Consider the following 16633-nt stretch of genomic DNA (forward strand, 5'->3'; position numbering starts at 1 on the left):
ACCAAGGTGCTTGAGCTTGGCAAGATCCACAGTCTACAAGTCAAACATCACTAATCTCAAAGCAACGGCCACGCCGAGCCGCCGAGGGACGGAGAGAGAGCTTGGCAAGATCCACAGTCTACACAAGTCAAAAATCACTAATCTCAAAGCAACGGCCACGCCGAGCCGCCGAGGGACGGAGAGAGAACGTGCTCGCCGTGGACCGCGCTGCCGCCGCGCTCACTACTCCCCTTCTCCTCCGCCTCCCCAGCCCGCGCGCTCTCCTGTAGGCTGTAGACGGTGACAGCGGAGCTTCCAGAAACCCCAGCCTAGGGTTTCTCCGCACCTGCCTCCCATGGGGCCTCCCGTCCTCCTCCGCCTCCTCGTCGTCCTGGCGGCCGCCGCGACCGCGTCGGCGGCGGCGCGGCAGGAGGCGTTCCGCCGGGACCCCGGGCACCCGCAGTGGCATCACGGCGCCTTCCACGACGTAGAGGACAGCGTCCGCGCCGACGTCCGCCGCATCCTCCACACCCGCGCAGAGGTACTCCCCGTCACTTCCCCCACCTCCTCGTCTGCCCCACTAAACCTCTCCGCCGGCACACGCATGACGCGCGTATACCAGTGTGATCCGCGCAGATGTATTGAGCTTGAGTGTATTCGAACTCGGCCGGAGCTTTCGGGTGAATTCTACTACCTGTTTGTGGGATCTGCCTTTGGATTTCGTTTCCCTTCCTCGGCGAGATCGACATCTAAGTTGGTGAATTGTGGTATGCTAATTTGTTCGTGATTTAGATTTGTTGATGCGTACAAGTATTATCCCCACGAGCATGCATATGACTGCTGAAGTGGGTTCACCATATGAATTATGCCTGGGGGTTGGGGATCACAGATTAAATTGCCTGCGTTGAGTTGTATGGTGTAATCGAGCAGTTGTTATGGTATTCTGGTCCTTTAGCAACCAGATGATGGAAAGAAAACGTAGTGATATTTAAACTGTAATTGTTCGTTGCTGTCATTCCCTTTTTGGTCTAACATGTATGTAGTGTTGCTTTTACTTAAGGTTCCGATGTTTAATTAACTCATTGGGAACTTTCTTCAGGTTCCATTTCAAGTGCCTCTTGAGGTCAATGTTGTTCTTATTGGTTTCAATGGAGATGGAGGGTACAGATACCCTTTGGATGGGCACAAGCTCGAAGAATTCCTAAAGCTGAGCTTCCCACTTCACAGGCCCTCTTGTTTTGAGACAGGGGAGCCAATTGATATTGAGCATCATATTATGTACAACGTTATAGCGGTAATGTTTTCATTTCAGATGACAACATATTTTGTTTTCACAACTATGTTCTCCTATTTTTCATCCTTTGCTATTATTGAATCACTTCATTAGGCTGGACAACCAGAGCTGATTTCTCTTGAGAAGTCACTAAAGGAGGCAATGCAACCTGCAGGAACTGCGAGAGAGGTAACCAGAAATATATTATTTTTCCTATACAGTGATAATTAACTGCTGTTTAGATCATAATAATTGGCACAATACATGAACTAACCATTTTGTCTCTCACAGAGTGAATATGGTCGGGAATTCCCTCTGTTTGAGGTAGAAGCGACTACCGTTGAGCCGATATTTCAGAGGCTTTACTCATTCATTTTTGACATGGAGCCTGGTTTTTCTGCAAATGAGATGGCTAGGCCTGTGCCTGTTGCAATATTTGTTGTTAATTTTGATAAGGTATAGGGACTCGCATCTAAACCTATTTGTTTCCCCTCTTATTATATTGGCTGCTTCCTGTTTGTACTCTGATACCTGCATGCAAATTATAGATTATAGAAAGCATGGTCCTTCATGTCAATATAGGAGTCAAGATGAAATATTTGTTGTTATCTTTGTGAACTTCTATAGGAAACAGTATATGAGAAGTTGAGAACCGTACTGAATAAAGAACAACTGACTTGGGTATTAATGAGAAAAAAAATTCCAACCAGTGGGAAAACACATCCTTTACAACAAATCAAACTCTCACCTTTTACTGATTCAAGGCTAAGGCAATTTCCTCCATAGAAACTAATTTGGACTCCTCAAAAGATATTTAGATAGTCCTGCAGCACCCTTAGCCTTCTGTAACATCTGGTAAGTATCCAGAGATGATTCCTGAAGGACATTGATCAGAGCTCAACAATCCTCACTAAACTCAGGAGAAAACTTAGTGCTCCCAATCCCATCTTCATGTCTTATGCTTTTGAGGAATGTAACTAATATGGTACAAATTTTCCTTGGCAGGTTAGAATGGATCCTCGGAACAAAGATGTTGATCTTGATAGTTTAATGTATGGCACAATTAGTGGACTAACAGAACAAGAGCTAAAAAAACAAGAAGCAGATTACATCTACCGGTACCGTTACCATGGTGGTGGAGCAACTCAAGTCTGGCTGAGTTCTGGAAGGTGATAATTGTTCTAGTCTACCGCTTTTCTGTTACAAGGAAGCTCTACTCCGCTTCTCTATCAAGAAGCCACATTTTCAATCATCACTAGAAGCAAAGAAAATTAACCCCCTTGTGGCCACATGATCAGTACATGAGTGATCCAAATAGTAACTCAAGAAAAACAACAGCACCTTCATTTTAAACTATTGGTTGCTTCACTTTATAACAATCAAGCACTTCACTTTACCTATCCATCCTTTTGTTTGATCCAAACATTGTTGTATTTGTTCTATAACTCTTTAACATATTTAATTTTTTACTTGCACGCCCTTTTTTATTTGATCTTTTGGATTTCTGCTCAACTATAAAGCAACATCACGAGATGATCAAATGTCCACATTAAAGTTACCTCCCTTGTTGCTTCATTAGATTTGTTTCTCCTAAACCAGCCATTGTAACCGATGAACTAGGAGACCGAGTTTTGTAAATTGTTGCACACACTAAATGAGGTAGGGTCACTTTAGGAAGATTTTGGTACGTCTTTTCTTGAAATCCTATAATGCCATATTACAAAGAACACCTTTCCATTCCCAAGATATCAAATGAAAAATAACTGGGGAATTTTTGTTCTTAACTAACATCTCTAGTTGATGTATGGATAGTTTGCACTTCACCATTATAGTCAGGTTCCACCTATTAAACAGTGTGAATCCTTCCCTTTTCTCTCAGTTAATCATAGAAATTGTTGGAATTTTATTTATTTTTAGATTATTGTTGGAACTTGTAGTCCTCAAAACGAAGGTGATATCTTCAATCTCGCCAGTTGTATGATCAGGTTACAGCTAGATCCACTATCCACCTTGTAGCTATTGGAAATACTATTTAGGCCATCTTTCTCCATAATGACTTTATAAAGCGTTGTATTTTGCATATTTTGTTGCTTGTTTATTAATTGCTATGAAGATTCCAGATTCTGGCGTCTTGTCAGTTTTCAGCGCCTCATCCGTTGCCATGTGGGCTGATATTTGTAAAACTAGCCGAAGTTCAGATTTATTTTATGCTATTTAGTAGTTAGCAGTTGCTAACGATTATTGGAGATGAGGTAAACACAGAAACTTAAGAAACATGCACAGAGAGGAGAGTCAGAAGACGATGGTTTCTAGTATACTGGACATGGTCGAGATTTGAACAAAAATGAAAATCGGCCGCTGTTTTCTATGACTTGTTGAATTGCATACCATAGATTATTTCTTGTGCGTGATTTTTGTTACACACACACACACATAAATATAATAATATTGCTTTGTGTAATATCCCTAGAGTATAAGGGGTTCTTTTCATATTGTAACTTGTACATGTATATATACTAGCCTAGGGCCTCCAAGGAATACAAATTACTATTCCTAACATGATATTAGAGCTAGGTTTTCTCTAGCGATGTAGCAAATCGTCCCATCTAGCTCATCCACCCTTCCCAATCTCATCTCGTCAGTTCTCTCTGTCGGCTCTCTCTTCCGCTGACGCTTATTTCGGCCTCGTTTGTTCTGTACACGGCTTGCCGAGTAGGCTTCTTCGTCCGCTTGGGTGTCACCCCGTGTGCTACATTGCTGTCCGCCTCCATAATCGGGCTGCCAATCGCTTGATTCGGCTGCGTCGTCGGTCAATTCGGCTCTGCTTCGACCACGTCCGACTTTGATCCGTGTGTGGGGCGCCCTCCTACGGGACCTCTGCCTCTGATCCACGTGTTGACATCTACTCGACGCGTCCCCCCTCCAGCCCTGCTCGGACCTCGCCCGGCCTTAGGGGCTTCCGCCTTTGATACGAGGGACCCGCGTCGATCCGCGAGTTCGCCGTCTCCCTGTCCGCCTTTCCCCTTAACTTCTGATGGAGTCCATGCCGTCATCTGTCGACAAAGGAGATAAATCAGCTATTGACGTCGCCACCATTGCCTATGAGAAGGCTGTCTCTGCCTATCAGGAAGATTTCGAGTTGTACCGTGATAGGTTGTCTGACTGTGCTCAATGGATGGTTGATTATGCTCGTGCCGCGTCTATTCTGGTTGCTAGTGTGGTGCCTAGGATTTCTTCTGAGATTGATCTCTACTGCCTTTCAGATGTTGGCTCATCTTCATTAGACTTATGATCCTTCTGGAGATGCTCTTTATCTATTTGTTGTTTGCTAGGAGCAGTCCCTTCAGCAAGGTGATGCCACAAATTATGTGTTCTATACTCAGATACCGGCTATGTGGTGTTAGTTGGACCCCTTTTGTGTTGCTTATTGCTACTTCTATCAGTGGTGCTTGGATCTACGTGCAGAACAGGATTTTCGATGCCTTTACGAGTTCCTAACACGCCTTCGTCCGGAGTTTGAGTAGCGTCGTGCCCAGCTGCTTGCACGGCATCCCCGTGTCACGCTTTTGGAGGCTCTTACGGAGCTATACTCAGAGAAGACTTGTCTACATGGTCCTGGATTGCTGTCTCTTCCCTTAGTGTTGGCTGCTCGTCCACCTGTTGTGCCTACGTCTTCGTCTGCACCGCTGCCTGCTCCTTGTGAGACTCCCTCGGCTTCTGCGACCTCTTCAGGTGGTGGTGGTCGCCCATGTTGCACCTAGTGTAGCAAGGAGGGTAATGTTGAGGCGAACTGCTACCGGAAGAAGAAGCATCTTTGACGATCCTTAGGTGCTTCTACCTCGACTACCTCAACTACCTCTTCGACTGATACTCAGCAGCAGATTGTGACGCTGCTTCACCGCTTAGTTGCTACCTTTGGCTCTACATCGGCAGGTTATGCTAGTTCTGCTACTCCCTCTTCTCACTGAGAGACCACCTACTTCACCTTGGATTCTTGACTGAGGGGCATCTTTCCCTATATGACATATGATTCTTTCAGTCTATCTTCGCTTCATCCTCCTTTTATGTCGTTACCGCTGATGATCTTTCTCTTTCTGTTGCTGATTGGGGCACTCTTAGTACTTCTTCTTTTAGCATTCCTTCTGTAGCTCATGTTCACCAACTCATCATGCAACTCATGTCAGCTGGTCAGCTTACTGACCATGGTTGTCGTGTTATGCTAGATTTTGACTCTTGTTGTCTTTAGGATTGTCGTACGGGTGCTCAGGTTGGTACTGGCCTCCAACACTATGATTCTTAGCATCTATGGGAGCTTGGCTGGCTTCGTCTTCCTTCCGCTACCGCCATCGGTCTTTATGTTTCCTTGACTATTGGCTCCTTCCACCAGTGACATCATCGTCTTGGTCATATTTGTAGGTCATATCTATCTTCATTAGTTTATCGTGGTCTTTTAGGGTCCTTAGATTGTTGGGGTTGTAAGCTTCGTAAACAGATTCAACTTTCTTATCCTCATAGTGAGTTGGTGTCTCACTGTTCTTTTGATATTGTTCACTTAGATGCATTAGGTACGGCTCTTCGTTTCAAAAAGGGGTCATCGCTACTATATTATCTTTATAGATGATTTCTCTCACCACACTTGGATTTATTTCATGTCTTTTCGTAGCAAGGTGTTATCTATATATAAGTGCTTTGTCATTATGATTCACACTCAATCTGACACTCTTATTCATGTTTTTCGTGCTGACTTTGCTGGCAAATTTCTTTCTAGGCATCTTCGTCCTTTTTTTACTGAACAGGGTACGTTGTCTCAATTTTCCTGTCCTAGAGCTCATGCTCAGAATGGTGTTGTTGAGTGCAAGTATCGTCATCTCCTTGAGACAGCTCGTGCATTTATGATTGCCTTTTCTGTTCCACCCCATTTTTAGGCTGAGACGGTCTCCAATATCACATACTTAGTCAACATCTAACTCCAATCTTCTTCTGTTCTAAGGGTGGGACTCCGTTTGAGCGTCTATGTGGAAGCATTTCTGACTACTCTCTTCGTCTTTTTGGATGTGTTTGTTACGTTCTTCTCGCCTCTCGTGAACGTATCAAACTGACCACTCAATCTGTTGAATGTCTTTCTGGGTTACAGTGCTGAGCATAAGGGTTATAGGTGTTGGGACCCTATTGCTCGCTGGATGTGCATTTTTCGGGATGTTACTTTTGATGAGTCTTGTCCCTTCGATCCTCGTACCTCTCCTTCCACTTCTTCAGCTTTCTTGGTCGAGCCACCCTTTTCTCACTTTTCCTACCACAACCGTCACTGCTTCTTCTCTTCCTCGGGCACTGTTGGTGCCCTCTCTTGATGTGCTTTCTTTGGTGCCTTCCATGCCTTTGGCCTCCACCTCTCATGATCATCCTTCTTCTGGCCTTTTGAGTCTTTTCCTTTCCACTACACTCGTGCAATCTCTCATCTTGCTATGTTGCCTTCTGATGAGCCATCTCCTTTCGGTGATTCAGTTTCTTCATCTTCTCCTTGCTATTCTCTTCGTGATTGCTATTCGATTCGACCTCCTGATTGTTTTGGCTTTGCTGGTGTTGTTCCTGCCAAGCCATCTTCTTATCGTGATGCTGTTGCTCATCAGGAATAGTAGTATGCGATGGCAGAGGAGCTTGCTGCTCTTGAGCGCACCGACACGTGAGCATATTGCTTTTGTTAAGGTTCATCTCATCTCAATGAGCAATTTCTTATGTTCGATTTTGGTCCTCTTTGCTACTTCCTTGGGATTGTGATTTTTTCTACATCCATGGGTTTCTTTCTGCCACAAGAGAAGTATATTTAGTATCTTCTTCATCGTGCTTCTCTATCTGATGAGTGCACTGCTGAGACTTCCATGGAGCTTAACCTTCAGCTACGGTTCACTGATGGTGAGCCTCTTGTGGATCTCACTCGCTACGTTTACCTTGGTGTCACTCGTCCTGATATTTCTCACGCAATGCACATCCTCAGTCAGTTTGTTATTGCTCCCACTCAGCTCCACTATAATCATCTCCTACGTGTTTTGCGCTATCTTCGTGAGACTATCTCTCGTCGTGTCTTCTTCCACGCTCCAGCTCTTTACAGCTTCGTGTTTATTCTGATGCTACTTGGGCTACTGATCCTTCTGATAGCTGGTCTATTTCTACTTACTGTGTTTTCTTGGAAGACTATATCGTAGTTTCTCGTTCTAGTGCAGAGGTTGAGTTGCTGGCCATGGTGTTGTTGATAGCGGAGCTTAGTTCGTTACGGTAGTTATCTAAGGATTTTGGTGCTTCTTCTCCTGCACCTACTCTTTACTCAGACAATACACACGGACACATGTACAAGATGAGGTGATTGTTCTTTGATATGTTCTTTCTGAGCTTTAGTTGACTGATTTCTTCACAAAGGCACAGAGTACAGCTCAACACAGATTCTATCTCTCTAAATTTAGTGTGGTTGATCCCCTATGAGTTTGAGGGGTGCTAGACATATATTGCTCTGTGTAATATCCTCAGAGTATAAGAGGTTCTTTGCATATTGTAACATGTATATATATATATATATATATATATATATATATACATAATGGTCCAGAACCTCCAGGGGATACAAGTTGCTATTCGTAACAATTTTATCCATAAAGAGTGCACCGTGTGTAGCACTGCTGTACCATACTGTTAATTGTTGCACTTCGGACTTGTTTTCCTTTATGATGCACTATAATTGCTCAGGCAAGTTATCTATGCTCTAAACCCCACTGTGTTGTTTTTTGCAGATTTGTTGTAATAGATCTTTCAGCAGGCCCTTGTACATATGGGAAAATAGAAACCGAAGAAGGCAGTGTCAGTTATAGGTCAATGCCACGGCTATCACAAATAATCTTCCCAAGAGGACTTGCTGCTCCAAGTGCTAGTTCAACACAAGATATTTTCATTGGGCAGTTAGGCGGTTTAATTGCAACTACCATTGAGCATGTAATAGCTCCTGATATAAGGTACTTTTAGAAAGTAGAAATTTCTTGTTTCGCTCAAACTTTGTTCATAATTTGATTTATGACTGAAATAGTCAAATGTCTTATCTTGATCTGACGAAGCAATCACAATAAGCAACTGGTTATGTGTGGTGTTCACTTTTCAGCATTCTTATTGAATACAGGGAATTGAACCCAAATACTGAATGTCCATATTAAAACACCTCGCTACGTGGGTGTGGCCAGTTGTTTCAGTTCTTCATTCATATCTTTGTCTGTTTGCTTGCAGGCTAGCTAGGTCACTCTGTTGACTCTTGATTGTAGTATATGCCAACAGTTTATCGCTTATCCTAATGATTTACAAATTGGCATCTCATATTTGTTTTGTGTAGTTCAGCAATGAAGCTAAATTTGCAAAGCAGGACAACAAATTAATAAGTTATAGACGAAGCACAAATTGTGCCAACTCAAAACCATGTCAGCATGACATTGGCCATGAGATACATGATGTCTAGTGTAATCTATGTATCAGTAGTTTAAGTGTTCTATTCTTTTCCTGTTATTCTAATGGTACCCTTTTTTTCCCCTTGAAATCCAGATTCGAAACTGTTGACATGACAGTTAGGTTGCTTATACCTATTATTGTGCTACAGAACCACAATAGGTACAACATTCTTCAAGCAGGCCATAACTACAGCATAGATGTTCAAGCTATGGAAAGGGAGGTTAGTTGACTTTTCTTGCATGAGTAAGTTTTTATATTTCTGAAGCTACATTAGTTTGTAGTGGCCTTACTGGTTTGTACTTTTATTTTTGCACTAGTGAAGACTTCGGATTGTTTGTTTGGAACATCATATAGCCATTGTAAAATTAAATTGTGCCAAGCATACATTCCTCACGAACATGGAATAGCATCTCAACTCTCAGAAGTGTCCAGGAAAATTAGGATAGTTTGGAATTTGGAAGAATTTCCACGCTAAAAAAAAGCTACAAATCTGTTTGCATGTATCAGGGAACTGTGCACTTCTGCAAAAGAGGAACAAGGGGGAAAAACTATTAAATATATACATATATCAGCTACAAATAACTACTCCCGAGCTTCAGATTCAAGCAAAGCTTTCCCAATCAGTATTAATGGCAGCATAGTTTATCATCATTGCTGCCACAGTTTCCATAATGCCAAAAGTATATAATCATCAGTGCCACTTACAAGGAGTAAAGTACTTTGGGGCAAAGGCAAACAATTTTTTTCCCCTTTGTCTTGTTGCCATGGTCCTGGTAGGAGAATTAAGAGTTGCAAGTAGAGACTAACATAGTAACAGTCGCTGCCTTGTTAAAAGTTATCATATTATGAGCTAATCTGTTAAATTTAGGAAGCTGGGGATCACATGGTCCATATTAGCTGAAAAAGAATGTCAGTGCCGTTAAATGACTTAACCTAAGGTCTGTCCGACGTATTCCAGATCAAAATATGTTTGTGCCACTTTTGTAGAACTAAGCATGCATGGTTTGTTGATCAGGGGCCACAGAGTATATATAAATCTATTTTCTTTGAAGTTGTGAGCTGGATTATTACATGCCATTATGCATCCCCCAAATTTTCTTAGAATTTCACATTTTTCAGGTTAAAAAGATGGTCCATCCCGGGCAGGAGGTAATAATAATTTCTGGCTCGCATGCACTGCACCAGCACGAAAAGTTAGCTGTTGCAGTTTCCAAAGCAATGCGTAGCCATTCTCTTCATGAGACAAAGAGTGATGGTCGATTTCATGTCTGTACCAAAACATACTTGGATGGAGCAATACTCAAAGAGGTTTGTTGGATTTTGGCTTCATCCCCATCTTTGAATTGCATAGAACATTTGCATTCATGGGTATCTTAGCAGACCTGCAGGTCTTGTGTGTATGCTTCATACTTGCGGTTAAACCAAACAGACGCTTGTGGCATTCTTTATGTATTTCTATTGTTGAAAGACCTTCATCCAATTTTCATACGGCTGAATGGGTTAGGTACGATGGATGCTTCCTCTCCCTGCTCCCCGGTGCCCCTCCCCACCTCAACCATAGCCTCACGCCGAGATCCACCCAAGGTGGCCACCTCCCCGGCGGTGTCTTCCTCCATGAAGTCCGCCGCCCACCCCTCATCATCCTCTCGTGTACCGGGGTCGACCCTCTCGCCGTTTGCGTAGCCGTATACTCCGGCAGGCCGCTCCGAGTTACGGTGGCTTGGCACTAGCCCTTTGTCTCTACCTCGCGGTAGCCCATGTCTGGTCCAGTGTGTCCCTATATCGGCCTCCTACCGCGACACCATGGTGCAGGCTATCTTCGTGGTCGTCGCTTCGGCAACGTTGTCCCCTGCCATCAACGTCGAGTTATAGGAGCTCAAGGAAGATAAGCGTGGCGCTCCTCGTCGTGCTTAGCCTCTCTGGGGTGATGAGTTTGGCGCTCCATGTTGTGCTCTGCCACCCGCGCCTTGCCCCTTGATCCGCTCTAAGATACACCGCACCACCAACTAGGAGCGTGGTCCATATGTGGACGAGTGGCGTACAATGGTAAACAAGTGCTCGCACCGTCAACCTCTTCCCCTGACGCAATAACACAGTTCGGTTCCCAAAGATCTCTAGGGGAAGTGCTTCAACTGCCTCACAAAGGATCACTGTGTGATAGGGTGCTAGCTTTAGACACGTTGCTTCTAGTGCCTGGCATTGGGTCACAAGGCGTTTGTATGCACACAGCTGCGCACCCCACAACACCAAACGCCAGCAGCTGTGCCTTCATCCCAATCTCTAGGAGCAAAGCGGTGGTTCGACTGACGTCACGTCTCGGCACCTCGGTCGGTTATTCCTACCGTTGATGCGAGTTCCATGGCGGCTGTGGGTTCAGAGCCTTCTTCATCGGCCAAACCTGCACCAAAGTTCCATGCTCCAACGACAATGAAGGCGGCCATGTTTGACTCGTTGAGACCAAAGTGTGCTTGATCGCTCTGATCGCATTACTCAGGCGGAGGAGGCCATCGGCATTCAACCGTTGGTCACGCCACAAGGGGTTGTGACGACCATTGCAAACAAGTTCAGCCTTGATGCTGACTCCCTCTCTGTTCATCATTCTAGGCCTGGAGATTTTCTTCTCCTGGATGAACAGGCAGCTGAGCTTGTCACCAATCACGGGCAACCAATTCGCACATTGTGATTCTGACTCCTTAAGCCCTGGACGTGGCTAGCTCATGCAACCGACAAATCACTGCACTATAGTGTTCAACTGGCCCTTCATGGAATTCCTGCTCATGCATGGGGTATGGAGACGGTCGAATAATTGTTGTGCTCATATTGTTGGATTCAAGAACTTCATCCTTCTATGGCTGACCGCTTGGATCTTTCCGTGCTCCGGCTCGCCGCCAGGACGCATGATCCAGACTGTTTTTGCCAAGCAAGGACTTATTGTAGAACCGGAGGATCATGGGTTGGCTGCAACCTGCTCTGTGGTTTGTTATCAACATCTACTACCAAGGTGCTTCTAAACAGTGTTCTAGGTGATGAGATCCAACATCGGCGTGGGCTGTGGCAAGGGGACCCGCTGTCCCTAATGTTATTTATCCTAGTAATGGACATGCTCAACAAATTGATTCATAAGGCTAGTGCCGAGGGACTGCTCCAGCCACTATCTACTTGAAGTATTCAAGACCGAGTCTCCTTATACGTTGATGACGTGTTTCTGTTCCTACGGCAAATCGTTGAGGATATGGGCATGACCAAAGACATCATGCAGCTGTTTGGTGTTGCATCTGGTCTTAAAACTAATATTCAAAAGAGTAGTGTCTCACCAATCCAAGAATGCCTCCCCTGTGAGATCAAGGAACTCCCATGTAGATACCTTGGGCTGCTGTTATCAATCAAGAAACTGACCAAGGCTCAAGTACAACCAATCATTGACAAGATTGCGGGCTAACTACCCGGTTGGAAGGCTGGGCTAATGACTCGGGCATGACGACTAATCCTAGTGCAAGTAGTCCTGATATCCATGTTGGTTTACCATGCCATTGCTATGGACCTACCGAGCTGGGCGCTCAAGGTAATCGACAAGATCCGTTGTGCCTATCCTTGGAGGGGGAGTGATCAGGCCAAGGGTGGTCACTGTCTCATCGCATGGTTGAAGGTGTGCCGACCGCGAGAACTCGGGGGATTGGGCATACACGACCTCACAACGCTCGAGTGGGTCTCGAGAATGTGATGATTGTGGTTACAAAAAACACAACCCGACAAGCCATGGGTGGCGTTTGCCGTACCTGTCCATACTAATGTTAAGGCACTCTTCTCAGTCTTAGTAGTCACCATGGTGGGCAATGGTGGTAGCACTTTAATCTGGATAGATAGGTGGTTACATGGGCAAGCGATCGCTAAGCTTGCACCTCATCTTCGTGCTCTCATCCCCAAGCGATTGGCCAACAAGTGCACGATTCAAGAAGTGCTCCTGGGGAGAAGATGGATCCAAGATATATGAGGTGATCTTTCTGTTACAGCTCTTTCAGAGTACATTGTCCTATGGGACTTGGTGTCGGAGTTTGTACTTCAGCCGGAGGTCGAGGATGAACATAAATGGGGGTTTTCGGAGTTTGGACAATATTCAGCTTGGTTGGCGTATAAGGCTTTCTTCCATGGCGCCGTTCGTTCTGAGCCATGGAAACATATTTGGAAGTCCTGGCCTCCGAAACGTTGTCAGTTTTTTCTTTGGTTGGTGGTACACAATAGATGTTGGATGGCTGATCATCCTGCTCGGAGGGGCTTGCCACATCTTAAGAGATGCCCACTCTGTGATCAAGAAGATGAATCCATCCAACACATCCTAACCTCGTGTGTCTTCACGAGGCAGGTCTGGTTCTTCCTGTTTAGGTGGTTCAGGATCCCAGATGTGACGCCACTGCCTGAAGACTTGGTGTTCAGCGATTGGTGGGTAAGGACAGGCAATATGTTTGCCAAACTAGTGAAGGATGGATTCAATTCGCTAGTAATTCTAGGCACCTGGCTCATTTGGAAACACCGCAACGACTGTGTGTTCAACGGTGCAACGCCCAATATCCAAATAATCAAATAATCCTGCAGCTAGTCAGCGAAGAAGCTATACTTGGTGCGACGCAGGAGCAAAAGGGCTGTTGCAACTAGTTGTGGGTCGAGCATAGTGCTTAAGTTTGCCTATGTGGTTGTTTTTCTTTAGATTGTGGCGCTAATTGTGCTATACTACGAGGGTGTGTTGTAATTGAACCTTTCTTTCTTCTTAATGCAATGATGCACAACTCTCCCGTGTGTTTGAGAAAAAAAAATGGCTGAATGAGAATTTGGCATGTAGAGAAGTACTACTTGAATTCACGTGACCTTTGGCAATATCTTTCATTTAGCTGTGTAACCATACCTTGGATAAACAAGCATAATCATAAAGATGGATCAAATTTTTTGTTTTTATCTTAAATTTAGAATGGAGCATTCTAATGCATGCTCTCAATTTGTACAGGAAATGGAGCGCTCTGCTGATGTGCTGTCTGCTGGTTTATTAGAAGTTGCAAATCCTTCTCTCTCAAGTAGATTCTTCCTGAAGCAGGTGTGTAATTCCTTGGTGAAATATCCTGCAAGCTAGCATCTGTTCCACGAGTCCCCATACTTGGTATTTTAAATTTTTATGTGGGTGTCTTTATTAATTTTCGTTTGTGATTTTTTTGGTGTCGACTGCAGCACTGGACAGATGAACATGATGATGTACAAGATTCTATTAAGCACAAACCCTTATGGGAATCTTACATGCCCAGAAATAAGAAAGAGAAGAGAGGAACCGGAAAGAAGAAACATGGACATCTTTACAGAACTTATGGAACCAGAGTGATTCCAGTGTAAGCAACGCACACACGCCTGCCTTTCTCTCTCACACACAGTGCTACTATGTTACCCTTGGAAAATGGTGCACATGGTCACTATAAGTTTACAAAATTAATCTATCATGACACACCATTTCAAGTTTTACAATGATATGAAAGTTCACACAGTTTTTAATAAATCAACAGTTTTGTATTATCATTGGCCGATGTCGATGCTGAACTTCTCATGGAAGAGGAAAGTCTTGTTTGGACAAGTAAAGATGTTGTTATTGTGCTTGAGCATAACAATGAAAAGATTCCTCTAAGGTATGTTAAAATTTCTGTCAGACAAAAATGTTGTATGAATTCTTTCATGTACTGCATGGTTCAAGTTGCTTGTATCTTTATATCATCCCTTTGATGTCGCAGCTATGTGTCAGAAACGACTAGGCAGTTTGCTCTTCCATCTCTCGCGCAGCGCCACATGTTGGCTGGTTTGGCTTCAGCAGTTGGAGGTCTGAGTGCACCGTATGAAAGGGCATCACATATTCATGAAAGACCAATAGTGAACTGGCTGTGGGCTGCAGGCTGTCATCCTTTTGGGCCATTCTCAAATTCCTCCCAAATCAGTCAAGTTCTTCAGGACGTTGCACTGGTAATGTTATCAGCAACAATTTTCCATTTTCCTGAAATGTATGAGAGGAGTGGGGCAGGGAGTCAGGGAGGGCAATGCTCCTATGCCGAAGTGAGGCTTCCCTAGAACAGCTGTTCATGCCTGCTGTGGTTTGCACAGTACATAGGAACAAACTGACAAAAATCGAGTCCAAACTATGTCCCCCATTGCTCGTGTCCCAATTTTGCCAATTTCTGACAATTTTTCCCTGGTTACTGATTAGGAGCAACATAACTTGGGTATGCAGTATGCATCCAAAATATCTTGGTATTATGCTTACGGCATAAGCATCATTGCCAGAATTTTCTATGTTTTGATATTTCATTTAGCTTCCTTCAGCTGTTACTTGCTTTCATATCCATTCTGTCCTAACCCATGTTTTTAATGTGTAGAGAACTACAATTTATGCTCGAGTTGATGCTGCTCTTCGCAAAATAAGAGAGACATCAGAGGTTCTTCCGCATGCAATTTGATTGTTTTCTCTAAATGCACAAAAAACTATAACTGTTGCATGTGGTTTGGTGCAGTTAGTTCAATCTTTTGCATCAGAGCATCTGAAGACACCATTAGGAGAACTTGTTAAAGGTAATAAAAACAAGTCCAGCACTGAATTATGGGTAGAGAAATTCTATAAGAAGGTAACCACCCTGCCGGAGCCTTTCCCCCATGATCTTGTTGAACGGTTGGAAGAGTACCTGGATGTAAGTATATTTTTCATATATTGCGTTAGTGTACTTTCAGCACGAAAGGTGTACCTGTTCTGATTCTTTTTGTTTACATCTTTGACACCTTCTTTTAGAGAATTGAAGGACAACTTGTGGACTTGTCTTCCTTACTGTATGACCACCGTCTGGCGGATGCATATCAAAACAGTTCCGACATCCTGCAAAGCACTATATTTACACAACAGTATGTTTACACGGAGATGCTATATTTTGACCTAGCTACTGTTTTGTGCTGACTTACTGGAACTGTTTTTTTTTTTTTGTTTCGTTTGAATCATTTTTACCTGTTTTTGGTGGACAGGTATGTAGAGCGTATTCTCTCAAGCGAGAGAGACAAGATGAAGTGCTGTAGCATTGAATATAGTCATCCAAAGCAGTCATCCCAGGCTTTTGTCTATGGAGGGATCCTTCTGGCTGGATTTCTTGTGTACTCACTGGTTATTTTCTTCTCTTCACCAGTTCGCTAATTCACCTACAACCAGATGAAGAAAGTTGTGGATTCTCTATGGTGACTAGAGAGTTTTGATGATCATTAAACATGCGGCGGGCCGGCTGATGGTAAGCAAGGTATGTCTGGGCTGTCAATCTGCACGAAGGCATGATCTGTCACTATTGTGTGCATTAGGGCCTCGGCACAGTTTTGCCTGAATGTTTTTTTTTTCTATACTGTCATAAGCAGTAGGCAGCCCAGTATGTGTAACTGACGTCTGTTCGTTACAATCCATAGGGGGCTTCACATACGAGCGACGAGCTGTTGCGAGGGATGTCATGGATTTTCCCTTGTTGCAACTTGTTACTGCACATAATAGTTTTGATTAAAAACCTGATTTATTAATAAATCCCCCAACTTTATGACGACTAGCCAGCAGAAGCGTCGTGGCCGCCCATGAGTGCAACAGCAAGTTTCGTGTCAAATAGGTCTGTACTTGGTAAGATTTTTCGAAGCATGCTCAAAATTATAAAACATCAATTCCCTTGAAGCATGGTATGCGTGATTTTTGTGAAACTTGTCTGAAATTCTTTTTAAACTTGCTAGCGTAAATCTTTGTAATTTGTTGAAATTTATATGGAGGTGCTTGAAACGCGATTTCATTGTAATCAAGGTTTTCAGAAGCTTGCATGTGAAATTGCTTCAAATTTGAAGTTTTATTTTGCAAACTCGGAACCTTAT

General features: G+C 43.8%; 1 protein-coding gene across 2 annotated transcripts; it reads left to right on the top strand.

Annotated features, from left to right (window-relative positions):
* The first annotated feature begins 102 nt into the window (after positions 1-102).
* On the top strand, positions 103-16442 carry LOC133912359 (uncharacterized). Of its 2 annotated transcripts, XR_009908790.1 has the most exons (17): positions 103-520; positions 1079-1273; positions 1367-1441; positions 1544-1708; positions 2258-2421; positions 8032-8250; positions 8825-8951; positions 9851-10039; positions 13728-13814; positions 13946-14100; positions 14272-14391; positions 14494-14719; positions 15130-15189; positions 15265-15438; positions 15537-15646; positions 15764-16029; positions 16190-16442. XR_009908790.1 is itself a non-coding variant. In XM_062355046.1 (16 exons), exons 1-16 carry the CDS (start codon positions 335-337, stop codon positions 15927-15929), a joined length of 2418 nt encoding a protein of 805 aa, XP_062211030.1. In that variant the 5' UTR covers positions 103-334; the 3' UTR covers positions 15930-16442. The 2 variants fall into 2 exon arrangements, 1 of the variants encoding a protein (XP_062211030.1); XM_062355046.1 differs by having other exon boundaries at positions 15764-16442.
* The last annotated feature ends 191 nt before the right edge of the window (positions 16443-16633 follow it).

This window comes from Phragmites australis, chromosome 3, assembly GCF_958298935.1.
Source record: "Phragmites australis chromosome 3, lpPhrAust1.1, whole genome shotgun sequence".
NCBI classification, from domain to species: domain Eukaryota; kingdom Viridiplantae; phylum Streptophyta; class Magnoliopsida; order Poales; family Poaceae; genus Phragmites; species Phragmites australis.

What these genes read in the sequence shown, in the direction of transcription:
- LOC133912359 (XM_062355046.1), top strand. Translation starts at nt 335, where the DNA reads ATGGGGCCTCCCGTCCTCCTCCGCCTCCTCGTCGTCCTGGCGGCCGCC. An exon ending in CTGCAGGAACTGCGAGAGAG is followed by an intron (nt 1,442 to 1,543) that starts GTAACCAGAAAT and finishes TGTCTCTCACAG; the next exon opens with AGTGAATATGGTCGGGAATT. An exon ending in GTAATAGCTCCTGATATAAG is followed by an intron (nt 8,251 to 8,824) that starts GTACTTTTAGAA and finishes CTTGAAATCCAG; the next exon opens with ATTCGAAACTGTTGACATGA.